Genomic DNA, 27,423 nt, shown 5'->3' with positions numbered 1-27,423 from the left:
CTGTGGATGCCTCAAGTGAAAAATATTCTCATTTAGTCGGGTAGTTTGCCCTAGTACAGGAAAGGTTTTGCTCCTTTATGAGACCCACACAAGCTCCACGTCTGTGTGCCTTTGCTGTACAAATCCCACCTCTCCTACATTACAGAATCCCAGAGCCAACAACTTCCCTGCAAGAAGCTTTTTATACTGCTGCTGCCCACCCTGCCAGCACTGGCACAGCTGGTTTTTTATATAGCAGGGAGGATTGCTCCTGGCATTTAGTACAGTTTATCACATTATGGTGAGCTGCAGCTTCTGAACAGGTAAAAGAAGGTATGATGGATTAGATCTTGTGTGGGATGTTGCAGGACAAGGTAGCAGAGATGGGAAAGAGAAATAACTGGTTTTCAGGCCTGCTGCCTTGCTGTGTAACTCAGAGAGGTCAGGCAGTCCCTGTGTATGCTGGGGGCCACATTCTGTCTATAAAGGTAGGGAGGTGGCCACTGGTGCAGAGAGCAGTGCAATAGACCCTTCGGCCTCCAACACAGCAAGATGTGGCTGGATGAGGGACCTGCTACAGGGAGAGCCAGTCAGGAGGGGCTCACTCACCCTTTGACCTCCGGATGAGCGGGAGGAAAGCCTTGGTGGTTCTCACAGTGCCCCACAGGTTCACTTCAGCTACCTCCATGTAGGTGTCCATGCTGGTGAACTCAACTTCCCCGAATGTGGAAATCCCAGCATTGTTAACCAGCCCCCAGAGCCCTACAAGACAAAAATCAAGCACCTCTGTGAGACTAATGAGAACAGGTTGGTAAAAGCTTTGCTAATAGATTATTGAATCACACAACAGAGATTTTCATTATGTCTTGTACTGATGGAAACCAGATAGAAGACAGTCCAGAGCACACTTCATTCTCCTGAGCAAATATAACCACAGCTGGGATCTGACTGTACCACCCAACACTGCAGCCACAAACACTGTGAACAAGGTTTCCTGGGAAGTTCTGAGCCAGCAAACAGAGAACCTCAGCTGAGCTGTTTCTTTGCCATTCTATATTTTTCCATGGTGATTATTTAAAAGAAGCAAAATAACAGTCTCTAAAGGCAAATAATAAGAATAGGAATGACCTTGTAAGAAACAAAAGAGTAATTCTTTCAAAGTGAAATCCCTTCTGTCACCATAAGAACTAGAATGTCTGCAGTGCTGGAAAGGAGATTGTAGGCATGGGTGGGCATGCATGCCATGGCCTATCCCGTTTATTCTGCTGCAACCAAGATGGCAACAACTGAAGCTACCTACTCATCTGGCATTAAAAAGAAAGACTGAAAAGGAATTTTGAATAAAATCAACTCATTTCATAAAATATTCTAATTGTACAGGAAACATACTGAGAAAGGTCTAAGAAAGGCTTCTGTCTGCTGCCCTCAGAAGCAGCAATTTCATCCTGGTCTGGGCTTGAGAACATAGGGCTAGAAAACTTAACTTTTATAGAAGATCCACACATAACAATTAAATATAAAGAAAGACAAAAGAAATAGGTTTATGCAAAATCCAAAAGTAAACATTGTTGGTTGTTCTGCTTTTAAACAACCTTGTGTTGAATGTGGATGTTCTTTAGGCGAAAAATGTACTTCAGCAAAGGGTGGAAAGGTTTCAGAAATGTATGAGCAATGGGGATTTTTACAGTACTGGAGCAGAATTTGTTGTCATCACCTCAGCAGAATGAAGTAGGCAGGCTAAGAAAGTCTGTTACAGCTACCCCCTGAACTCGAAATGTTTGTATCTGCAATGACATTAATGATTAGCTCAGTTGGTTAAAGAATGGTGCTAATAAAGCCAAGGCTGTGGGTTCAATCCCTGCATGGGTCATTCACTTAGGAGCTGGACTCGATGGTCCTTGTGGGTCCCTTCCAACTCAGAATATTCTGTGAACTCTGTAGTGATACTCAGCTGGCTTCATGGGAAATTCTTTGGAAAACCTCTCCATTTCCTTTGCCTTTTGAAAGGGTGGGGGAGACATTTCTATTGTTAATCCCCAATCCTTGGGCACTGGGCAGGTTTTATGACATAAAGGGAGTCACAATAAACTTTAGTTCACAGGAACAAAGCACTAATCCCAGAGCCTTGAATACCACTCTGGTTTCTGCTAATGTCCCCACAGGAGCTAGTGGAGAACAAAGCAGTTTCCTTTGTAGATGCTGTCTGAAGAGGGAAGCTGCTTTCTGATATAGCACAATATTCAAACAGGCCATTTGCTCTGCAAGGCTGCTCCTCAAAGCTCTGTGCTCTTCAGTCATGTGATCAGCTTTTGAAATATACCCTGACAATGTTCTTGGAGCCCAGGCGAGGGAGCTCCTGCCCCCTCTGTGACCTCAGTGCCCATGCCATGCACTCACCTTTCTCTGGGTCCTGCAGGCTGCTGTTCACGTGCTCCACTGCTCGGTCCACCTCTTTGCTGTCACAGACATTGAGCTGGACCGTTCTCATCCGATCGCTCTTCATTTTGTCCAGTTCCTTGGAGCCACCCTCTCCCTTGTCCTAGAGGGGAAGAAAGTGCTGGTTTGAATCTGGCCAAAGAGCCTGTGTAGAATATCAAATGCATGGCAACCATCAAATCAAGCCAAAGGCTGAGCAGGGCAGCCACAGAGTAACGAGGACAGTCCTGCAGCCCTAAGAGGAAGGGGAACAGACAGGGCTGGTTCTGCAGAAATCCATTCCTCAAGCACCTCCATCTGACCGTGAGCCTTCACCAAGTCAGCTGGTAGAAACTGCTTCAACCACCAAGCAGCTGATGTGCAGGTGTGCTGACAAAAACAAACCCATGAAAATAACACTGAAGTTTCACAGTCATTTCCTCTATGTCAGGGTTAGGTCAAATATACCCAAGCAAAAGATGATGCTTCTTACTTCTACCTCCACTTCCATCTAGCATCTAAAAACACACTAAGGTTTTTCTGCCACTAAAATCAGCACCAGCAATTATCACTCTCTGATCAGAATTCTGCTTATGGTTTTGCTAGTGAAACCTGTGGCACAATGAGAAATCAGATCATTCTCCTGAGTTGTTTTTGTTCTACAGAAAGTATATGGCCTGAAGACACACAGGAGGTCAAGCAGTTAGCTAAAGAGCTTTGGTATTTTCCAGTGTTTGTCTGATGACAACTGCTGTTACCAGTCTTGCCACGACCACAGAGATTTTGAAACATGGGATGGAAATCCAGCTAAAGAAGCAAGATTTAATTACAGAGTGACACTGCAAAGCTTTCTGCTGAGTTTTTTTGGAGGAAGTAAATATTGATCAAAGCCTAAAAGACTTAAGGCATGCTGCTGCATGTCAGTTTATGGTAAAATTGTGAGAGGCCAAGATTTTCCACTAACATGCATTCAATAGAGTACTGAAGACAGCAAAGAGGAAGGGAGATTTCAGTAACAGATAGACATGCCCGCTGAAAACTGGGTCTTTCTAGCAGCTCAGACAGAGGAAGTGAAACTCAGAAGTAACTTTGTAACTCTGAAACTTTTGGCTCCTGTCAGTGTAGAGGCAGGCTACTACTCTGAACTGTGTTTTTAAAGTATGGCTGTGTTATTATATTCTCTAATGTTGATCTTCAGTTACAAAATAGCTATCAAAAAAGTACTCATCTAACCTTTCCCTTGACCCCTTTTGAAAGGCAGTTTGTAACAAGTGTCTGTTCTGCTGTAACGCCTGTAGAGGGAGCCCAGCTAACAAAGAAATCCTTGACCCAACGCTGAGACAAGGCACGGAGCTATGGAGACAAACACTTCTCTTTTGAAAAAATGCAGCAGAAATAAAGTACTAATTTAAGCAAAACTTAGTAATAATGGAAAAAATTAATAATAGGAATAATACTGATAAAATCAAAGAATACCTGGCAAATTCTCTTTAAATAATATCACTACTGAAGATACATTTATGGTGATGAGTGAGCTAAAAGATTAGATCAAAATAACTGACCCACCCCAGGATATCCTGAGGAGTAAGTTTGTTTCTGTTGGGAAACAGCCATGCAGCTAAAGAAAGCACAGTGCTTCATAAGGAGAGAGAGCCTAAAGCTCTCTCCTCTTCCCTATGACCAGGCATCTCTGATGGCCACACAGAGCACTCCTGCAGAGCGTATCAAGGCTGCATCACTAAGCTGTTTGAAGCCTGATTCTGCTCTCATTTGCACTAGTGGGACTGACCTACACAATGATTTCAGGAGACCCTCAATACACACCAAGGCATGGTTGTACTCATGAATGTAGAAAAATATGCTCATACCACATGCCATAAAATCGCTGGTAGCTTGGTGTACATCACAATTATTCAAAATAAACCCTGCATAACTATGTATGGTCTGAGAGCAGGGCCAATGGTCCAGACTCAACCTGACCCCCAAATTTGCTTATGGATAAGCCTATAAAGTTAGATTTGGGGTTCCAGTTCATCTGACATGGAATAGACCACAATGTTGTGATTTAAATAAGAACCTCCCTAGATACTGTTCAGTCCTGGTTCTGGTCTAGGCCAGGTTTTGCTCTCTGAAATTCAAGCAGCCGTGTCTTTTTGGCTATCACCCACCCTCCCTCTCCTAGGCAGAAAGTTGTGCAGAGAGGAGAAGGAAGACTGGGTTTGCTATGTGTTGGTGCACACGCCACAGGTGAAGAACAGTTTTTCTTTTCCCTACCTTTTGCAGGCAGCCAGCGTAAATAATAAAGCCTTTTTCATGGAGGTGCTTGGCCAAGTCAAATCCAAATCCTGAGTCACAGCCTGTTATAAGCACAGCTCTGCTGCCAATCTGCAAAGCAAAACAGAACAAAACACACTGGAATTATCTGAAATCAGTGATTTGCAGTTCACAGGACAAATCATGTCCTTGGCTAGGAGCAGCCTGTTCCAGGGATGTCCTCTACACTCTTTGCCGGCTACTGCCACCCAGTGCCTCCTGAAGACAAAAAACAAAGGTTTCGTACTGAGTTCACTCCAGTGAGGCAGGATCGCTGTCCTCCCAACACAAAGAGGAGTTTGGCACCTCTGGCAACAGGCTCCCAAGGTAAATAGATCAAGCAAACCACCATTCTCTGGCAGTTCACATCCATCTTGAAATCTGAAAGTAAACCAAAGAGTTCCCAAGACATGTTTTCCCTCCTTCAGGAATTGTTTCTGTATGTTTAAAGCATCCCATGCAGGCCATAGGAAATGGAGAAAATTTGACTGAAGAAAGGATATGGATTAATCTTACTGACTGCTCACTTATCTTTCTCTCTGTAGCACATGAACTCTCTAGTGCTGGGTTTTAAAAGCTAAGCAAAATCAAGTGGGGTTAATATTTAAAATTAAGACCAGTTGGTCATCAGTCTTTTTGTTTGGTTGGGGTTTTTTGCCTTCTTATTTTTCCAACTTACAATTTAAATAGAAGTATACCTCATTCCTTCTCCAAACTCCTTCTTCTAACCCAAAGAGAGGCAGCAGTTAAGTGACATGCTAAAAATTGCATGGTGAATCAGACAGTCCAACAGCAACATTTGCACATCCAACAAAGTGGGTGGGATTAGGTGATAATTACTTGAAATTCATTCCAACTCATCTCTTTTAACAAACTATAAATTTGGCTTTCCCCAGCATACACAAGGACCAATCAGGGTCACACTGGAAGCCCAGCAGTGATGCAAGGATCATATCTGAGTTCCTCTGAGACTCTGTTCCAGAGTTATGGAGCAAGTTGTGCATGTTCTAGCACCGCTACAGTGCTGAGTTCTGTGCCACAAGATAGGCAAGAGGGCAAAACACTCTCCTTCCTTTTGTCTGGTACTGTTCCTGGCAAGTCAGCACCTTCAGAGAGAGGGCTGCTAAAGGGGGCTACTCTCCAGATCAAGTGGTGAGGACACACTGATTTATTTACATCTCTTTAGACAACCATACCCCAGAAAGAGTGCTTTATTAAGAACCTGTCATGCAAATTCCCTCTGCTCTAAGGTGGAAGATTTCATCTGCTGAGTGAGTTCCAAAAATAGAAAAAGCCCACTCGTATGATTGTTTATTTCCATCCTTAGCAGTGTGTACCATGCTACGTCAATGGAAGCTGTGATAGGAAAGAATGTGAAGTATGTTGGAGGTCCAGCTTGGAGTCTCCCTGGCAAATCAGAAAGACAGATTTGGTCACCAGGCTTCAGGGATGTTAAAATCTCAGCTCAGCAGAACAAATCCTTGGAAGTCAAACTCACACTCACCTGATCGACTTCACTTGCATAAGAGCGGCTGCCACATGGGGACAAGAGAGGGAGGAAAAATTTCTGCACAGGCCTGTTAAAAAAAACCCAAACCAACAGAACAATCAAGCATGGGATATCTTGTTCATACCTTGCTGCTGTAACATGCACATGAAAAGGAATGTATGCTGCCTACATACATGATGTAGGCTGTCCTTTGAGAAGACAGAATCCAGTTCTCCTTAGTCTGAGTCTGTGTGTTTTCTACAGTATGAAACATTTGTTTCTCCAAAGACCTTGATGCTATTTCCAGCTGCAAGAGCTGTCTGGGTATTATGAAGAATTCTAAAATAGCTCCTGGTCTGAAGGCACAGAGTTGCTTCCACCCACAAAATGGGCAGTGCAATGTTTGCATTTTCAACAGCAGCAACGCTCTCACTTAAGGGTTGCGTGAAGTTGGGATGTGAGAAGTCTTTCACTTGTTTGATGAAAGTATTCTGCTGTGGTTTTGTCTCTGATACCCAGCCTGAGGCTGAATTTCCTTGGATATATCTCACTGCTTTTACACACAGCTCCACCCTTCTGTCATCCTGGATGACACTTCTGCAGTGTCTACCCATTAGATACTCTTAGATTTTATATCCCCTCTTCGCAAGTGTTTAAGCTAAGAGACATCTTTGAGCAATACCTGCCACGCAGACGTGAAGCTCCTCCGCACAGTACGTCTGACTCCCAGGAAGATAAAACATGTTCACAAAGACAGACCAGAGCAAAGCAACAACGCCTTCCAGGGAGTGAGATTCTATTTAGAAAAGCTATGTTACCAGTACCATCACTCTGTCTTAGGTCTTGCCATCATTCATCAAAACTGGGCTTGGACAACACACCAGAGTGACTCCAAGCTCTGTCTTTGCCAGCCACCTCTCTGGACTTTATCATTTTTGCTTCAGGCACTGACCGTTGCCCTCCTGGAGCCTTCTGGCCTTCCCTTAAACTTGCTGTACTTCATCTACCCCCAGCTCCTCTAACAGCCTCTATCCTTCAGCAGAGCTTATCCTGCAGGCTGCTTTTCTGTCTTCTAAGTGAATTTGCATAATCATTCACAATTATCTCCAGCTCAGACATCACGGGTGCTCCCAGGGTGACCTGTGCTACACTGCACAGCAGCTTGCAGACACACTGGCTTCTGAGCCACATCTTGGGAAAACAAGGCTAGAAAAAGGATCTGTGACGGCAGCAGCCTTGAACCAGATGGAAAAGGAGCTGGTTTACATTGGGGCAATGGTGTCCACTCACCCTCCTGCAACAGTTTAGCCCTTTTTCTAACTTAGTGTCGCAAGCCAAATCTTGAAATAGTTACAGCCAATTTAATTGCTGCAAATGTCAGTCTCCAGGTAAAGTGTGTGCTAACATCACTGACCTGCAATCCTGGACTGGAACTTTTACCTCAACAATAAGCTTCTCTATGTGTCCTAAAGTGCCCAGAAATGTTCATAACATTTCTTTTAGTTGCGTGAACTTGTTTTTTATTTTTCAGTGTCAAGTCCAGTCCTGTTATTTCACTGCAGAGCACTGATTTTCTGCACTCAATTCACAATAACCTGTAGAGAATGACTACTATATTTATTGACATTCTGCCTACCTTGAACCTGAAGGCAAGAGTAGAAAGTGGATGTTGGCTGCTGATCAACAGGAACGTCATCAGCAGGAACGTCATCAGCAGGAACAGCCATGAAGCATGTGAGCCCCTACACTGTACATGAATGTACCAGGAGCCATTTTTGTCACTCTGCATGACTGAGTTCTAGAGACCACAACTGAGACTTTCAGAATACAGAGATGGTCCTCAGATTGAATCTGTGCTTGTAACCATGCATTGGCTTTTGTTCAGTTCCACTAAAAAAAGAGAGCTGAAGAGTCAAGTATATAAATCCTGCCTCAATGCATTAAGACACTGGTTTAGTGACAGCACTGCCTTTCAGATGAACAGCTGGATTTTCACTTCAGGTTTGGCAGCTTGTGGGGACTTGCAAATGCAACACATTTTTGCCCTGAGTACAAGACGCACAAAGCACAAATACACAATAAGCAAAAGAGAAGGAAGAAAAAAAATGTGCTGAAAATTCTTTTCTCAAGTTAATAAAACATTAATTCCTATTTTAAAGGCCACAGCAGATTCCTGCTGGTGAGCTTTGGTGTGTGTGGAGCAAACAGGAGATAAAAGTCTGTTTGCATAGGAAATCTCTAACAGCTTAGCTATCTACAACACCCTGTTACCAGAGCCACCCTTGACCCTGATGGTGCTGGACACCCCTATCAACAGCAGTAGAACAACACTGGAGGTGGTAGTTCCTGTTTAGCAGGCCATAAGCCACTTTTAAATGGCTTATATACAATTAGTGGTACACACACCACTGTTTGGGAACTCCACTCTAAAACAAAGCCAGGGAAAGCACTGAACTTCCTCTGGATTTGGACTAGTAGGGTTCCAATCATATAGCAATTTAAACAGTGGGGTTTTCTTTCAGAACCAGAAATTAGAATTAGATAGCCAATTTTCTGCATGTTCAGAAAAAAAGGGTTCATTACTCAGCCCACCTCAATTTCTCACTAAAACCTCCCCTCTTAACTTTCTCATTTAATGTGATTCATCGCCTCTTTAATGAAGTCACAGAAACATATGGCAGTTTCTTGCACTGCAGCAAGGCCTACTTGCTGATATTCAAGAATAAATCCTTGCTGGATACTTAATTAAAGCTCTATTTCACACCTTTTTCACTGCAGTGTGGAAAAAAACCCCATGTTGCCAAACCCTCCTTGAACATAGAGTCCATCTCCTCTGTGCTCAGAGCAGTGACTGAGCACTGGCACAGGTTGCCTTGGCAGGTTGTGGAATATCCACTCCTGGAGATACTCAAAAGCCAACTGGACACAGTTCTGGGCAACCAGCTCTAGGAGGCCCTGCTTGAGCAGGGGAGTTGGACCATGTGACCTTCAGAGTTCCTTTCCAACCTCAATCACCTTGTGGCTCTGTAAATAAACTGCCTCACTGAAATCAAATGAGTCTTTGGTGTGTGCTTTACTCAAGATCTCATGGCTGCTTGTCCACCAAATTACTTACCTAAAGCCACTCCCTGGGTCCTTGAAATTAAGGGCTTTCCCAGAAAAGTTTAGGAGAGGCCGGGACAGCTTGGTAGCCAGCATCCTTTCAATTAATGCACTCTACCAACAGCAAGACTGTTCTTCCTTAGCTCTGCAACACAAGATAGCACCTCTGTTTTAGTTGCTCAATTATTTTGTAAGACATGCTGACTCCATGTATTTCAACAAGAAAATAAAGTCCAAAGGAACTCATCTTTTCCCCTTGCAGTTCCTCACGCTGAGATAAACAGCTCAACCTTGAACCGCTTCAAGATGCTTTTAAATAAGGAAAAGCATTATAAGTAAAGTACCAAGCAGAGAGGCATCTGAACAAAATGTGAATTTCTCCTTTAATGCATCTTTAACTGTATTCTCTGAAACAGGTAAAAATTAAGGTACTTACATGGAATGTACTATTCAAGTGAGCTATATGAAATAATTTTAAACTAAAATATAACTTCAAGTCACAGGTGATGTCATGTTACATATTTCCAAAGGAATCCTTGGGCTTTACAGTTAAAGATACGTTTCTTTGCAATTAAGTAGCTGGTGACACTGGACTAAGCACAGGGAACCACCATTAAACTCACTACAGGGTGAAAACAGCCAAAGAACAAGACTTAGTTATGGAAAGTCAATTTCAATCACATTTATCTTGGATGAAACTGATCCATGGAACAAAAACAAACCCAAACCAAAACAAAAACATTTCCCCAGCTTAACGCACAGCCTCCTTTATTGAAGCCGAGAAACGGGATCTAATTGTTAGGGCTTGTTTGCATCTCTGCCGAAGGCTGGGCCGCCGCCGCGGCAGCTCCGGGGCCTGCTGGGAGCCAGGCCCGGGCTGAACAACAGCGGGATTACCGCAAAAACAGCAGCGGTGGGCACCGAGCTGCGGAGGGAGGGAGCGGTGCGGGCTCAGGAGGACACGTCGGCTTGGTTAATCCTCAGAAATCCCGGTGGTTTGATCAAATTTTGGAGCTCGGCTGGTGCCCCGCGGTTTTTTGCGAGAAGGTTTGCAGGGAGCGGGCGAGGCGCGGGGTCCCCGCGGGCCCCCAGCCCGGCCCAGCCCCTCTCCGGGGCGCGGCTGCCGCGGCCCCGAACGCGGCCGAGGGACCCGAGGGGGCGCGGCCCCGGCCCGGCCCGGCCGCGTGGGGCGCTGCGGGCGGGGCCGCGCTGGGGGATGCCGGAGACCCCCGTCCGCCGCGGGCAAGGTCGCCGTGCGGACCGGCTGTCAGGGCTCCAGCAGGGTACCGCGACCCATCCCCCGCCCGCGCGTTACCTGGACCGGCGGGTGCCGGACGCTGCTGCCGTTTGAATGAGGCTGGGCCGGGGCCGCGGTGCCGGGCGCGGCGGGGGCGGGCCGGGGCAGGGCCGGGCCGGCGGCGGCGATAGGCTGCGGCATGGGGAGCTCGGCGGGGCTGCTGCTGCGCTGGGCGCTGCCGGCTGCTGGTCCTCCGCCTCCTCCTGCCGCGGCGGGCTCGCCGCGCCCTGCCGTGAGTACCCGGAGAGGGGCCGGGGCCCGCCGGGCACAGCCCGCCCCGAGCGCCGCCAGGCCGAAATGGCGCCAGCCGTGTAGCCGGGCCGGGGATGGTGTCGCAGCCGGACGGCGGGGCCGGCTGGGCTGGTGGAGCCGGGCACACAGTGCGAGGGGGCGAAGCGCCGAGCTGGCACGGCCCGGGGCATGTGCAGACCCGCCGCGGGGCTCGGCCGGTCCGTGGTGCGGCGGGCGCTGCCCTCGGACCCGCGGCGCGGCGGCTGCTCCGCTGCGCACCCCGGTGTGCCTCACTTGGAGGGGAGTGTGTTGATAGAATCAGAGAATTGGGTTGGAAGGGACCGTAAAGATCATCCAGTTCCACCCCCCTGCCGTGGGCAGGGACACCCTTCACTGGACCAGGTTGCTCCAAGCCCCGTCCAACCTGGCCTTGAACGCTTCTAGGGATGGGGCACCCACAGCTTCTCTGGGCAACCTGTGCTAGTGCCTCACCTCCCTCAAGTAAAAGTTTTTTCCTAATATCTAATCTGAACCTACTCTATTTCGATTTGAGCCCATTCTCCCTTGTACTGTTACTATATGCTCTTGTAAACAGTCTTGCCCCATCTTTCCTGTAAATTCCCTTCAGGTACTGGAAGGCCACAATTAGGTCACCCCAAAGCCTTCTCTTTTCCAGGCTGAACAGTCCCAATTCTCTCAGCCTTCCCTCATAGGAGAGGTGCTCCATCCCTCTGATCGATTTGATAATGTCAGAGTAGAGCATAAAAGGGAACTGAATCAAAAAACAAGTAGCACAACAGAAGATAAAAGTCTAGGCAAGCATGGTGGGTTCCCACATTGTCTACGGAGACAGGCTGAAAAAGTAGATTCAGTTTCTCCAGCCTGTTCTGCAATAAACATGTATCATTTTGATAGATCACCTGTATTAGTAAAATTAATTCTACAATGTAATAAAGCAGTCATTCCCAGTAGAAAAAGCTGGTGAGGTGTGTGCATCTGAGCTGGCTGCAGGTTAAAATCAGGCTGCCCTGCTGGGGCTGTTTGAACTGTGAGGTTTGTATATTGCAGTGTTGTGGATCACACAGCAAGGACACAGGCAGTGTTACTCTGCCCACATGCCACAGCAACACCTCTGGTACCACAAGTTATTCTGTGCTTGTAGCAGGTCCCAGGTGCCCTGTCAGCACTGTGTGTGAGAGCTGTCCCCTGTACAGTGTTTCCTGAGCTCTGCATGAACGTGAGTGAAGGAGGCAGCTGAAGTTCCTCAGAAAGCTCATTAAGGTCACTGTGCTGATAGCTGGTCCTCTCTTCCTGTCCCAGCACTGAGCCAGACTGTAAGCTGCAGACTGACCTTATCAAACTCCAGGAACAGGCCCATTAGGCTTTATCTTGGGACCTTATCCTTTCAAAAGATAAGGATAACTGGGATTGTCTGTGTTTGGAAGTTTTTCTGGGATAGGATCTTTTTTGCTGGGAATGGGGTTGATCCCTGCTCTCACCCCTTAGCTCTTTGTCCATCAGGCACGGCACGAACAGGTGCAGGTACAGATGTGAGATCCAGTACATCCCCTGGGTTTTTGCACGCTTGTGGGTGCTGCTGAAACCTCAGGCTGTTAGGAGCCATGCTGCTGTAGTCATGTTTTATTACCAGCAATTAGGGTCATGGCAAATAATTAACGAATAATCACAGGAACCTTCTCATACTGTAGGTTCTCATACTGTAAGTTGTTCCTCACTTTTCTTGCTCTTATAGGCAGCTGAGAGGATTTTTAAATCTCCTCCTTTCTGTCTTTTTCTTTCCATGGGCCAGCTGCTTGAGTTATTGCAGGAGGTGGCTGACAAATTCTGTGATCTGGCTCATGCTTGATTCTCATCTCTCTTGGAGTTGTGTCACTGTCAGTTAAATTAAGTCTGAGCACTGTATATTTAATTCTCACTTATCTTTTGTCCTTTAGCTATCGCTATCTTCAGAGCTTTAGGAGAGCTAGTCTGTAGCTGGGTGCTCTTTGTCTGAAACAGGAGTCGGTGTTAATGTGGGTGTTTGTATGATAAATGCAAGATAGACTTTTGATCAGTTCTTGTTTCAGCTTCAGCTCATGACTCCCCTTTGAGAGCAATAACTTCAACATGAGTTATAGGACTGGGTGTAGCTTATTTGCTTATTGCTCTCTGCTTAGGCTCACCTGAGTTTGTGCAGTAATGCTCTGATCACTATCACCCTGCAATTATCCCTTATTGCTGCTTCACTGCACTGAGTGTCAGCAAAGCAAGAGATGAGAGAGCAATGGTGATTGACCCATTTCTGGGTCTGAAAAAGTGACTGGACAAGCCAGTGCACTTAATACATAAGTATGTTCATATTCCAGCCATTGTGAATACAGTAACAGGGAATATTAGTTGCAGATATCTCCATAGAGATGGAACTGACCTCACTTCCTTATTGCATCCTCTAGACTTTTATTGCTGTATCACACTATTGCCTCATGGGTATGGTTCCAGCTTGGAGCGCTGTGCAGCACAGCAGCTGGCAGCCTGCCAGTTGGGTTAAGTGTTAGGGGTTCGTTGCTTCACAGCTGTGGTGAGAGGATGACTTTCAAGCAAAGACAGAGGGTGAATGGGCTTCTCTTCAGGATCTGGGATTCTGGATTTTGGATTTCTCAAACCTGTTGTGTCATACCAGATGGAACATCAAATCTTCTCTCTCAATTTATCTGTCAGTCAAAAGACAATAATGATGTAGGAGAGAACTGTAGGATTTGACAAGTTATTCCTCTTAAGACTGACAAGTTTCAGAAGGAAACTCTAACCTGCAGTCACATTCCTTCGTGCTAAAATACAGCAAGGAAAGTGCTGCATAGAGTGGGAGTAGGTGGGGAACAGACAGTCATCATTGGCAGCTAAAAGAGCTGCTGTACTGTTCAAGCCAGTGACATCCTGCCATTTGGATGTTTTCTGTGCTGCTTTTTCTTATAATGTCTATGAGCTGGTAGATCATTAACTTCGTTTTAAATGTTTCTGTTCTCCTTTGGCCACTGGCACTTGAAAGAAAAGAGTTCCTGTTCTAGCTCAGGTATCAAGGCAACACAAATTGTTACAGGCCAGCAACTGAATAAATTTAGGATTTCACAGTAGCTGGGAGCTGGCTGTGTTTCTACACTACAGTCTTGTCACCTTGTTTATGCTGGTTGACCCACTGAAATTACTGGGATTAGGCTGCAGTCAGGTTCATGTGCAGACAGGTGCCACTGTGACTTGCACCTGGAATTGTACCTCCTAAATGGTGTCTGGCCCTGGCTGCAGCTGGCTCCTATGGTGTGGGGCAGGGTGCTGGTGGTGCCTCCATGCAGTGTCTCATGATATTGTATGACTGTCTTTCCCATGCAGGCTGAAGGGAAGGCGGTGCTAATAACAGGCTGTGACAAAGGTTTTGGACATGCCTTGGCAAAACACCTTCATGCAAAGGGATTTACTGTTTTCGCTGGATGCTTGCTCATGGTGAGTAGTGATATCGATCAAAATTCTTCTCTGATTAGAGAAAAGTGCTTCTCAAGTCAGAACATTTTCATCAGCAGTCTCCTTTTACCCCAACCCAAGACCTGAGAGAGGTGCAGTGGGCACGGATCGTTACATCTTCCATTGTTTCATGTGCCTGTTGCATCTTGTCATTCCCATAATTCTGAGCTCTTTATGGCAGGGTTTGTCTGTCAACTGCATGTCTGTACAGCAGCTTGCACAGTAGGGCACTGCTCACTGCTAAAAGCCTCTCAGCAATACCACAGCACACTCAATAAATCTGACAGGCCAGGACTGCTGTGGCACTATGACTTTCTGACTTCCCTGGCATCCTTGTTGCTGTCCTTCACACTGTCACTTTTGTGGACTCGCTCCTCAAACTCATTTTTAAGCTGTCTCTCCTGCATTATTCAGGCTCTGTTTCCAAAATGTCTTCTAATTGTGCTTCTGCAGCTTCTGTAGAAGCTATTTGGTTTCTAGATACCTGAATAAACAAATTTACTGTACCTTTCTGACATCTGTAGGTCTCTGTGTTTGTTTGTAGGTCTCTGTGTTTGGTGGGAGGCATCACTTGTAAGAGATAGGTTTAGACACACTGAATCAAAAGGGGTTGCAGACCCCTCATTCCACAGTCCCTGCTCTTGCATGACACTTACAACTTAGTGTTATGAAGTCCTCTTTACAAACTGGGTCAGCTTCACTTCCATCTCAGCTGGGATTTTACCCCTGCTTTGTTTTTTTGCTATTTGATAGTCACAACTCATGTAATTTCTGACCTGGATTGTTCAAGATCAGTTCATAGCCACTCATTTCTCCATTTGAAGATGGCCATTTTAGCACAGGTGCTCAGGGAGTGATGACCACAGATTTTTGAGTACTGTGGAGAGTGAGAATGAACAAAAGTGCCCCTCTTTGCCTTGTGTGATCATGGCAGAGGTTATGTTCTTCCCCCACACCAGAAGGGAAAGTTATTATCAGCTGACATATTGTGTAACTTGAGAGCAAGAGAGTCCTGTTGGAAAATTGCCACTGTTTGGAAATTTCCATATGGAGGCTTTGTGTAATTCCTTCAGTAATCATGTCATATGCTGCTTTGGGATGCCTGTCTGTGCTGATAGCAATTCAGGCACTCACTTTGCAGAGCAGCAGATATAGGGAACAGAAAGGAGAGGGGAGATAGGGCAGGCTGAGGGGGCTGTTTGGAAGGCAGCGTGTGGAGCAGAGAGGGAAAGGCTCTGCTGGAAGCCACATAAAGAAATTAAATGCTCCTGAAGTGAGCCTTGCTTGCTTGCTTTATTGACTGTGAGCTGCTGTAGCTTCCCCGCAGGGTCAGAGCAGGTGTGGGGGCAGTTGTCATAAAGCTGGTGCCATACTCTTAGTTCACACCTAGTTAGTCCATCATCACTTACTTACATGCTTTTATACAGAGACTTAAAGGATCCCTAATGTACTAACCATTACAGAAAGCTCTTGTATTAAATACAAGGTAATAGACTGTCAGGTGCATCAGGGGCTTCTTACTGATCAGATAGTCAAATATAAAGTTACAGGAATAACAAGAATACTTCAGGCAGGCTGGGATAGAACTGGAGAGGATCAAATGCAAAAGGGATTACATTTAGTAAGTGCAGGTAAACCCACAGACAAAGTTTCTGTTAATATATTAGGATTAAGATGGAAAAGCACACAGAAACAGATTATAAAGTAACCCGAAATGTAGAAAGTACAGCAAAAGTTGAAATAATCGTCTTCTGTTCTTTGATCCTACTGAGAAAAGAATAAATTGTTTTCAGATGCCTACTGCCAGCAGTTGTCATGAGGACATGCAGGCAAGAAAAGGTAAAGAGCAGGGAATGTTTAGATAAATAGAACATGTTCAAGTTCATCAGGCCTGATGAAATGTACTGATGGGCATTTAAAGGATGAGCCGTTGTGATTTCTGCCCCATGGGTGATACTTTCCAGAGCACCTGGAGGCCAGGAGATTTCCAAAAGGCTGGAAGAGGGCAGATATTGTACTTCCCTTCCCAAAGGAGATAGACCTCTGAAATTGCCTACCAGGCAGTTCACCTTCAGTGCACTAGATGCAATTGCCACACACTGCTCTGTCAGTTTTACAAATGATGGGATCACAGTGTGATGGACACTGTCTGTGTAAGTTTACTGGGAACAGACTGTGCCCTGTCAGTCTAATCCTATTCTGGCTAAGCAGCAAGGTAGTTAAAGAGAAAGGAATAAATGTATCCTGAATCGCATTTTGTTAGAGTCCCTCATGCTAGTCTCATGAGCAAACTTGTGCTCTAAGTGACTTGTGCTCTAAGTTCAGTCCCAGGACCATTTTCTTGGAAGTACCCTCTGGAAGAGAATTTTCACTTGGAAAAAAATATGCCCAGAACCAGGCAGAGAAGACTGTAGGCCCTTTGGGGGATAGGGTTCAAAATGATCCTGACAGATCGGATGGAGTCTCAAACCAATTACGTGAAATCCAGTAAGGACAAGCACGAGGTGTTCCGCTCAGGAAAGGCAGGAAGGGAGCGGGTGGATGGGCAGCAGCAGGGTGGGGAGGAACTGGCGCAGATAGAGCAGGCTGGCTGGATCCACGGGTGTTCAGCATTGTGTTTGTGGCTTCCTGATTCCCCCTGACATCTCACTGCAGGTGCCTGAGTGCTTGCCAGAACTTAATCCTGAATCCCATGAGCTTCCCTGGGAAAAAGCCATGGCTATGTCTGTTACAGGAGGGCTCTCTGCTAACAAATGCCTGTGTGATCTGCCTGTTCCTCATCACCACTGCGTTGGGATTCTCCAAACCAGATCGGGGGAGAGGAACGAGCAAGGGGAGGGGGAAGCAGCCAAAAGCTGGAGCAAGATTCCTCAGCTGGGTAGAGAGGGATTGTGGGGCTGTTGGGTTTCCTGGCCTGGAGCAGCCCCTGCTGAGCACAGGGTGGGATGGGCAGGCAGAGCCGTGCAGGGCTGTGGGGGCAGGATAACCAGGGGAAAGGAGATAGCTGGGAGGAAATGGCAAAGTCCTGCTGAAGGCCTCTGGAGAGTACTTAGGCAGCAGGCTGGGCTGGAGCAGGATGGCTTTCAACTCTGAAGGAACTGGGAAGAGGAAGCTGGGAGATTCTCTGAGAGGACAAAAATCAGACAAAGTGACAGCAAAGGGAGAGGGAGAAGGGCTTTGCAGGAGCAGTTGGGCCATTGCTGCCAAGACCTCGCTTGATTCATGGCTCCTGCTGGTGAATCCCAAGATCAGGAAGGTCATCCCTGGGAGGACAGCCTGGCTGGTCCCATGGGAACTTCTCCAGGTGTTTTCCCAGCCAGCAAATCTACCATTAAAAAAACAAGGAGGATGTACCATGTGGGTGTCTCAACAGGAAATGTGCTTACAGCCCCTGAAGACCACAGAACATATGATGATGTTCAGTTGCTTCCATACAAATACATGGCTGCTTCATTTGTGAAGAGGTTTTCTGGACAAAGGAGTTGAGCACTTTGTTTTACAGTTAAACAGTGGCTGAAGTGGTATCTACAACTATGAAAAGTGGTTCCAATTGATATTGCATATTGAAGTCAGTCTTCCAAAATCAATATGTTTTGTCAACAATGAATAAACTGTAGCTGGGAAAGTAACTTTGCAGATAGAGTTGCATTGGTGATAGGGGAAAATTCATCTCAATATGAACAATACAAACCATTTATGTTGGATTTTTAGGTTGCTGTCCTGTGACTCTGTTTCTAAAAAAACAATGGAGATATTTCTTGTTTAGTTTATAAGTATTGTGAAAGATTAAAAATATGTAGGGAAAGGTGTTGTCAGTGCTGAAATGACAACTAGCACTTGAATACAGATATACTTACGTTTTCATTTTTATGTAGATACCATAAAGCTCTCTCTGTACAAGCTGAATTAGCTCCACGTTTTTCACTGTTAAGTAGCCAAAAGTTGCTTTGTATAACTCAGTGGAGATGCAAGAGCATCTTCCAGAAATACAGTCAGGCATCATACAACCTTCATCTGTTTCAAAGGGAATAAAATGTTTTGGTGACTATGTTATTGGCTACTTGTAATGCCACTTTCAGAGACTGTTTTTGTGGCCAGATAAGAAGCCAACGCAACACCACATCACGTTCGATGAGCACGAGAAAAGCTTCAAGCTGTATTTGCTGTTCTAGTGATACTGGGAAATAAGTGAGTTGTGAAATAACATGCAGCCATGGGGCCAGGAATTCGTTCCTACTATTGTCATAATGGCAGTGTAACTATATATTGATTTTTAAGAGAGCTGCCCTGTTTTGCTCAAAGCTGTGATGGACATTTCATCTCTTTTCGTTGATTACATGTCATTGTTCACCGGACTGAAGGTGGACGTGAGATGTTGTATACTGTATTAATTAAATAGCCTGAGATACTTATAAAAAACTAAGCAGTTATGTTTTTTATATCTGCCTGTCTGCAGAGGCAGCTGAGCAGGTGACTGTGGGAGGGTCGCTCGCCTTGTTTGCCCTCGTGCTGTGGGAGTTGATAACGAGTGCTAAAGGAAGAGTGGCAGCCAGGCACGGTGACTCACCAATTCATAACTTCTTCCTCCCTAAAGAGGCAGAGCCTGTGACACAGGGAACAGTTTTGTGAATTAAATCTCAAGCCTGCTGTGAAACTGCACGGCTAATCTATTCTCTTTTCACTTTTATTTGTTATTTACCACCTGAGCAAGGCTGTAAGGCTTAGGCAGCAATCCTGCCTGGAAGTGAGCAGGTAAAGTTCGGAATTTTGTCTGTGTTTATGTTTGAATAAACAAAAAACCACCACAACAGTAACAGAATCTCTAATGATAGCAGTGGAGTGAGGAGGAAAGAAAGGAAAGCAAAGCCATCATGTTCTTATTGCCTATAGTGTGAAAAAAAAAATCTGTTCTTTCTTTCTTAGCCAGAATCTCCTTTCATGCCTCATGTCTGTAATCATGCTGTTGTGTAGCAGATCTCCACTGAGCATCTGTGCTGCTGTGCAGTAAGAGCACAATATTGTATAGGTTGAGCTGTGAATGTTTCCTGCTGTATCCTGTACATCAGACTGTTTGCTGTTAGCCATGCTGAGGGGCTGTTAGCCATGCTGCTGTCTTGTTTTCAAAGTGGTCTGACAATACTATTTCATTAGAACCCAGGCAGTATTTTGAGATGACATGAGTACAGTGCCTAATTAGGTGTTTGCTTTTAAGCCTGGAGTATCTGACTCCAATCTCCTTATAAGTGTTTGCTGTGTCACCTGTGGAGTGTGAAGACTGAGGTAGTGGAGTCACCCACAGTTTTCCCAGGCTGGCACAGTATTTCACCATTTTACAGATGTGAAACCCACCATGTGAGGAGCCAGCAGCAGGGGGGCTTCATGGCCCCTCATGGCAGTGGGTCACCGATGCAGTTATAGAAGTAGTGCTGGAGGAAACAGATAGAAGGCATGTGGGTTTGTGTGGATTCTGTGCTTTTTTGTGCACCAGGTTTACACCTCTGTATGTCAATAGCTTCTATTTCCTGACCATGTGAACATACCTGGCCCCAAACTGCATTACTGTTCTTGGTCCACCTTAGTGGGACACCTTTCTGTTCTGCTGAGCAGGATGAGAATGGAGATGGAGCCAGGGAGCTGAAGAACATGAAGTCAGACCGCATGAAAGTGCTACAGATGGATGTGTGCAGTGATCAGGAGGTGGCTCAGGCTGTGGATTTTGTGAAGAGGACCCTGAAGAAGCCAGAGAAAGGTATGTGGGGATCTCTTGTTCACAGAATCCTTTCTACAGAGCAGGCCATGCACTGACCAGGTCATTCTCTCTCTGTACTGCCAAAAGAGGATTAACAAGCCTGAAGGCCTTGTATGGCTAGCAGTCAGGCAGTGCTGTCCCCAGGTCAGTGAGGACAATTGTCTTGCTGTTGATGTGGCAGCCACATGGAAAGAGACCAAGACTGGCTGGAGGATTAGGCTTTAACTCTGCATCCCATAAAAAGCAAGAAGTGGCAGCAAGCCCACAAGTGTCTGTGTGTTTGTCCTTGAATATCTGTGAAGGGCATGGAATGGCCAGAGCTTGATCCCTTCCATGTGCTCCTGCCACAGCCTGGCTCATGCAGACCTTGCTAGTGACCCTGCTAATGAAGAGGTGACAGGCCCTGGCTGCTTAGTGCAGTCCCCTCTGCTGTGCAGGTACAACTGAGCGCTGCTGGAGCACAAATCTGACCTGCCCCGAAACCTGCATTGATCTTCATCTGGGTCAGTCCATGTCTCCAGTTTGCCATGCAACATCCCAGAGGTGATATGAAGTGGGATCTAGGGCGGGCTTGGTATGGATGACCTTAATCCACGTGTCACCTTAAGCATAAGTCCAACTCATGGATCCTAAAAGCATGTTAAAGAAGATAGGAGTCCCTTCTTTCCTTCTTGCGAATGGTTTGGCAGAGGGATGTGAGTTTACAGCCTGGTGTGACACCACCTATCCTCTTCCCATGTAGTGAGGTTGTGAGGCTTCTTGCCCTGCATAGGTTTCTCTGCAGCCTCTGTGCCAGTAGCGAGCCGGGCAGCAGCTGTAGACACAGGCTGAGAATGAACTGAAGTTTGGCGTCTGTGGCTCCAGGACTTCAGGGTTGTGTGACTTGAAGGTGGTTGCTCCTCTTGAAGCTTGGAGGAGACTGCCATGGCCCTGTCTTTGTTCACAGCAAGTATAAAGCTAATAAATAACAATAGCTCTAATCTTCACGCAAATAATGTGAGCACACCTTTCCTCCTAAAACAAGCATATGAAATGTAACTGAGTAATGCACAAGCTCTGATCCCACACACGTTCTCTCTGCATGGCTTTTCTTCCTACACAATCACCCAGCCCTCATCACGTATTTCACAGCTTCTCAAGCTTTTCCTGAGGAGCCCAGCAACAGCAGTGGTGACACAGAGCCATTTCCCACTGAGTGAAAGCTTGGAAAGGAGCAGCTCTGTTGCTTCTATTAATGCAGCAGTGTTTGCAAAACTGTGTGTGTAGCAGGGACAGAGAAGCGAGTTGGACCGGTTCCTCCTGCTCTTGAGAGCCTTATCCTGTAGCTGTTTGCTCCAGCACGGTGTGCAAAGCAACAAAGGCTTCTTTTTAGGCCCATCAGTGTGACTGAGATTGGAGGCTTGCCAATAAAATAGTGGTCAGTAAATAAGTGCTGGCATATAGAGACTATTGAGGTGCCTTGCACAGAGGTGGTTGTTGCACACTGAATGTTGCCCCAAAGGAGCTACTGCAGAACAGTTCTTGTGCTGTACAGTTTTTGTACCTCTTCTCCCTGAGCTGTGTACATAAGGCTGAACTAATTTCGATAGCAGTGCCCGTTTGTTTTTGGTCTTATGCAGTTCCCACTGTATTGTTGACACTACAGACATAATAGTGATAAGGCTCTGCTCAATAAACACACCACTGTCCAGCAAACAGCCCCGTGCCTGGGCACCCCTCAGCACTTTGTTCTGTATGTAACGTGCCCTGATGGGTGAGCAATGGAATTCCAACAACAAAGTATTGTAAACAGTGATTCAGGGACGTTCATGAAAACTAACCTCATAACCCAGGAAATGGAAATGGTTGTAGAGAAATTTACAGGAATTTGTCAGGAATGCTCTGCAGACGTCAGTTTCTGTCTAACAGTTGATAAGTCTTTGGTAAATCCCTGCCAAATTTGCTCTACATAGTTTCTTGTTACTGGTGAAATTACCCCATCAGGTGCTCTGTTTCCATGGTCCTCCTGCTAGCAATTAGAGTTTGCTTTGCAGCAGTAGAGGGGTCCCCATTCAAGCTGAGATGCTGTGCTGGCTGCAGATGAGTATGAATTTCAGAGTCATCTTGACCCACTGAAGCTGGCAGCTTCAGTAAGTGAAGCAGTGACAGGCTGCTATACACAGCTGGTCAACAGCCTCCAGGGAGAACAACCTCAGCTGGGAACAGGGCAAGGTTACTGGGACCCATGTAAGAACAGGGTGTCAGGCTAGCAAGGGCACATTGGTGTTTTCAAATGCACCAGGAGGATACATTCCATTGCACAATGGTAGAGTATTGCAATTTGCTTGGAGGACTGTGTTTGGTACAATACATGGTTACTATCTGACCGTGAATAAATACAGGCTAGAAGTTATTCAAATACTTTCATACATTAGGGCAGGGAAACTGTGAAGCAGAGGCAGGGCAAACAGCCAAAAAACTTCTGAGAAAGAGCTTAATAACTTTTATCAACAGGGTGGCATGACATTTGCCACAGTCCCATTGGTGCTTTTGATAGCAGTGTCAGAGCTCCCTGGACATGAAAGATCTTCCTTAGCCCTGTGCTTGTTCTTGGTGGTAAGAGGAAGGTCAGGGAGTGGAGGGGCCCTGACTCCAATGCACCCCAACAGTTCAGCCTTCACTGGTGTATAGCAGGACATCTAATAAAGAGCAGCTCTGTTATCTTGTTCCAGCTCTTCTGCTTGCTCCTCATGCAGTTTATGGCTGCATAGTCCAATATTTCAATAAATCCATGAAGTGTGGATTTAGTCATGCAGTTGTTTGCCACTGGGACTCCAGCAGTAATTGCTTTGAAGGGTCAAGTCCTTGGTGACCTGATAAGTCCTGACATGTAAGGGGCTCAGTGCAGAAGCTTTTGGTAAGTGCAGTCAACTTAATTTTGACAGTCTTTGCATGCAGAAGAGACATTCATTTTTAAATTCTAGTAGTTGTGAGGGTTCATTGTAAGTTTGCTGACCCTTAGTTAGAGTTGAGGGAAACAGATACTTGGACTAAAACACAACAGCTGTTAATCAGGCCATGAACTTGCAGATCAATACCATGCACTCTCCAAAAGAGTGAGTCAGAGTTGTGAATGGGATTTAGAAAGCCATGATATTTGTTTTCCTTGCCTTTTTCTTTTTTAATTGTGGGGAAATTGAGCCCCCTCCAAAAATGCATAACATCACTGAACAAAGACAAACCTGGGACCAACAGGAGGCATGGAAAGATCCAGCCATGAGAAGCCCCAGAACAGCATGTGACCTTACAGTAGGCATTCAGGGAGGCAAAGCTTGTGTGGCCCCATCACTCTCCTTGATGTTGCAAACAAGCCCCTAGTATACCAAGAGTGTATTTCATCTCCTTGCTGGGTTTTGCTCTACAACCTTTTTTTCTAGAAGTCCCCAGTTCTTTATCAAGATTTTAGGTTGCTGTGAACAACAAGGAGGGTGACTTTTCTGTGACACTCTTCCTTGTTCCACTCTTCAACCATGTGTTTTTTGGCAGGTTTGTGGGGCCTGGTGAACAACGCTGGCGTCTCAACCTTCGGAGAGGTGGAATTTGCAAGTTTAGACAACTACAAGAAGGTGGCAGAGGTCAACCTGTGGGGCACTGTGAGAGTGACAAAGGCTTTCCTGCCCCTCATTCGAAGAGCTAAAGGTACATACTGGGTAGTGTGGCAAGGCTCAGAGTTATTGTAGCACAGCAAAGAGATGTAGTTAAAAATCCAGGCTCTGCTTGGAGGAATGCCTGTGCAGTCCAAGGAGGCTGTCTGAGGCATGCAGTGTAAGCATTTGGTAGTACAGGGCACTCTTGGGGCAGGCCAGGCACCTACACTGCAGGTGTTATCTTAAACATCCAGGATGTCAGAGACCTTTGTGTAATGCTGGCAGATATCACACAGACAAGATAATCCAGAGTCCACTGAGTGCTTGTGTTTGGATAACTGAATCTTCTCCCTTCATGTTATTCAGTTCACAGATGATTTCAGGTAGTGATGGAATAAATGAGTCAATAGCAGCCAATTTAGATATCTTACAAGACAATGGTATTATCAAAACTCTTTGTTTTATATTAAGAAAGGTATGTATGAGCAGAACTCTGAAGAGCTTCTTTATTTGGTATGTGTGGGAATGCTGGCACAGGTGTGTGTTCTGTGAGGACAGAAAGGGGGTGTATTGAGAAGATTGCTCAGATACCGTTTCCAGAAAGCAAGTAACCACTAAGCAAGCTCCATCTCACTGCAGAAGGGATCTTACCCATCAGGTCAGCAGGTGGTTCCCTCTTAAGTTACACTTAGGTCTGGAATGAGACAGCAGAGCTATTCACTTGTTTCTCAGCTAAAATTTCAAACTGCAGAAGGATGTTGGGCTCTGTGGATGTGAAAATCCTCTGTGTAAAAATAGCTGGTGGGATTTCAAGGGCTTGTGTGTAAGTGCATCTGAAACTGTAGTTGCACACGGCATGTCTTGGGTAAGGGCAGAGACACCCACAGAGGAGTGACCACTGCTGGCTCCGTCCTGAGACGGTGCCTGATCTAACACAAGCTGCCAGAGCTCTGGAGTTGGGCTGTCATGGGCTGCTGGCAGGAGTAGGACAATTGGTCTCTACTGCCCCATGGACAGTGGCACATCAAGTCTCCCCTTGTTTGTCTCAGGCATGGACACTGTAGGCCCTCATGGCCGACTAGCTGGGTGAACAGGTTGTGCTGCTCATGTTGCATGTTCAGAGAACTCTCTACTCATTCTCTGCCATCCAGCTCGTGTCTAGAAGCATGTAGCTGAGTTGGGCAGAGGGACTGCAGTTGAGCTGTCTTGCTTACAGCAAGAACCAGAATGCTTGTATGGCATCACACAGAGCTGTGAGCTTTGCAGCTCATAACACTGCAAGCTGGAACCTTGAACCCTTCTCTAGCAGGACAAGGAGTGGGGCACACTGATGTGAGAACACACAGCTAGCAGGCTCAGAAGATCTGGGTACTTCCGTACTTGGAAATTCAGAGGGAAATGTCTTGTATGATTTGTAAATTCTTTTTGATACTGTGGCAGGGGATTTGTATGCCTCTTCAAGATTCAGATCTTAGAAATCAGCATCATCCAACTAAGCACCCTTTTACTGGGATGTTCTGGCTGCTGCTTCTGCAGCCCATCATCTCTCTCTGCTCTTTTCTCTCTAGGCCGTGTGGTGAATATCACGAGCATGTTGGGACGGATGGTGAGTCCATCTCGCTCCTGCTATTGCGTGTCCAAGTTTGGGGTGGCAGCCTTCTCCGACTGCCTGAGGCAGGAGATGTACCGCTGGGGTGTCAGAGTCATCCTGGTGGAGCCCAGTAACTTCGTGGCAGCGACCGGCATCCTGACGGCAGAGGGCATCGACAAACAGGCCGAGGCTCTGTGGGCCGAGGCCAGCGACACCGTGCGGGAGGACTATGGGGGGGAGTATTTCACTCGCCACGTGGCCATGATGAAGTCCTTTGTTAACAGCGGCCTGAAGGACATGTCTCTGGTTGTGAATGACATCACTGACGCGCTCACTTCCCCGTGCCCCAACAACCGCTACAATCCCATGGAGACCTACTGGTGGGTGAGGCTGCAGGTCATGACCCACCTGCCCACGGCCATTGCCGACTGGCTTTACATCCCTGGAGCCACCCTGTAAATGGCCGTCCTTCTGGCACCCTTCCAGGGCTCGTACTCACGCACAGGTTACTGCTCACCTCTGCACTCCTTGCTGATGTGTCTCCCCTGTAGATGCAGGATTATGGCTTCAAGTCATGTCTTGTGGAATGCTAGAACAGCATAGCTTTTTTGTTTGTTTTTTTTTCCTAATTCTTGTTTGTATTCCCTACTGTCCTGATTAAAGTCGAAAGGTATTTTCCTTTTAACTAGGAGGCAGAGGAAGGTTAACATAATGGATCAAATATGTGGCTAGTGGAATTGGGTCAGCAGAATTCCCCCAGCGATAAATTTGGCTCATTAATGGGTCTTGCTTTTCCTTACAAGGATGACCTGCTAATAGCAGAGCAAAGCTGTTGCTATGAGATGGCTCAAAGGGAAAACTAAAATGGGAAACCAAAGCAAAGTTTTCCTTTTGATTGAAAATGGGTCAGTCACAGCCTTCCATTGTTTTTATGATACTGCTAGGAAGCTCTGCTGCACTGTGACTGTCTGCTCTTTCCAGGGAAACAGCCACACTGCCTCTAAATAGCCTTATTACCTAGCTGCAAAGAAGGGCTCTTCCCTCCCTGCACTGTGGCCAGGAGACGCCAGAGCAAACAACTGGGGATAGGCTGGGCTGGTAAAAGCGCTTCTAATAATGAGTGAGGTCTGAGCCATCCCTCAGTCAGTCCCTGTGGGTGCTGGGATTTGCAGCCTCTCTCCACCTGCTGCTGCAGAGCTTTGCGGAACAAGGTTTAAGCTGATGTAGCAAACAAATTTGGCTCCTCTGACTGCTACCTTAGGTGCCTAAACTACTCAGCTGTGGTACCGACACTCCTCCTGCTTCCCTCACGTCACTGTCCCATCCAGACTCCCTCTTGCTGGTGAGGGAGCTGCTGTTGGCTTTCCCAAATCAGTTTTTTTGGTTTAATCCTCTGCGCCTGAACAGTGACAGGGCAGTGTGCAAGCAGCATGACCTGACTATGAGCTCTGGAAAGGTCCTTTAGGAGGCACATTTCTTACCTTTAATATTGCACAGTGAAATCTGCATGTCACACAATCATCTTCTCTGAGAACCTCCTGATAACTGTTATGGGCTACTCTTGCCCAGTATCTCCAAGGGTCTCTCCTGTTGGCCATATACAGGATTTCAATAATTTTTCCAAGTGCTGGGGCTGCCTGGCTTCATGCCCTATTCCCTCTGTTCCAGTGGTAACCACTGGTGGAGCAGCCAGGAGGCTGCGGGTGCTGCTGGCCAAGCTGGTACCCCACCCTCTTACTCTAGGGACCAGCTTTTCCTTCCACTGTTTTGCCTTATGTGAGATTCAGTGGCTGTGAAAAGAGCTTATTGATTGTTCTTTTTTCATCTGTCTCTGCTAGCTCTGACGTGGAAACTGTGCCTTAAACTTTTTGATTGCCACTGGCTGTAAATTCTTGGAGTCTGCATGCAGCCATGAATGCTGTGATGCCTTGAGGAGGAAAGCAGACTTCCCTTGGAGATGCTGTCAAAGCAGCTTGTATTACAAGTAACAACTCCTGAAAATACTGCTGTGCAGTTCTTTTTTATTCCAGATCATCAGCACATGGAGATTGCCTGGGATTCAGGACCTAGAAGGATCCCACTGAACTGCAGCTTAAACAGTGTTTTAATCACTTCTTC

General features: G+C 46.3%; 2 protein-coding genes across 4 annotated transcripts in view; one reads left to right on the top strand and one right to left on the bottom strand.

Annotated features, from left to right (window-relative positions):
• Positions 1 to 10,787, bottom strand: part of LOC103758904 (D-beta-hydroxybutyrate dehydrogenase, mitochondrial) — a 13,413-nt gene extending 2,626 nt beyond the window's left edge. The window contains exons 1-6 of one of the 2 annotated variants that reach the window (XM_029960772.1): positions 10,614 to 10,787; positions 9,312 to 9,443; positions 6,212 to 6,284; positions 4,669 to 4,779; positions 2,377 to 2,518; positions 589 to 741 (exon numbers count right to left, since the gene is read on the bottom strand). In XM_029960772.1, coding sequence (XP_029816632.1) covers positions 589 to 741; positions 2,377 to 2,518; positions 4,669 to 4,779; positions 6,212 to 6,284; positions 9,312 to 9,394 — 562 coding nt within the window. In that variant the 5' untranslated portion in view covers positions 9,395 to 9,443; positions 10,614 to 10,787. Of the gene's footprint in view, positions 1 to 588; positions 742 to 2,376; positions 2,519 to 4,668; positions 4,780 to 6,211; positions 6,285 to 9,311; positions 9,444 to 10,195; positions 10,358 to 10,613 lie in introns of those variants that run through there. The other variant, XM_008925206.3, reaches the window with a different exon arrangement.
• LOC103759184 (D-beta-hydroxybutyrate dehydrogenase, mitochondrial) lies at positions 10,724 to 27,423 on the top strand. 2 transcript variants are annotated; one of them, XM_029960773.1, is made up of 5 exons: positions 10,724 to 10,827; positions 14,211 to 14,321; positions 19,947 to 20,088; positions 23,614 to 23,766; positions 25,283 to 27,423. In XM_029960773.1, the coding sequence occupies exons 1-5, from the start codon at positions 10,735 to 10,737 to the stop codon at positions 25,762 to 25,764; spliced, it is 981 nt and encodes a 326-aa protein (XP_029816633.1). In that variant the 5' UTR covers positions 10,724 to 10,734; the 3' UTR covers positions 25,765 to 27,423. The 2 variants fall into 2 exon arrangements, with proteins under 2 accessions (XP_029816633.1, XP_017930417.2); XM_018074928.2 differs by lacking the exon at positions 10,724 to 10,827 and adding an exon at positions 12,737 to 13,436.

This window comes from Manacus vitellinus, unplaced genomic scaffold (genome assembly GCF_001715985.3).
Source record: "Manacus vitellinus isolate BGI_N305 unplaced genomic scaffold, ASM171598v3 scaffold_29_pilon, whole genome shotgun sequence".
Lineage (NCBI taxonomy): Eukaryota > Metazoa > Chordata > Aves > Passeriformes > Pipridae > Manacus > Manacus vitellinus.
This window is presented reverse-complemented; position numbering and strand designations above follow the sequence as displayed.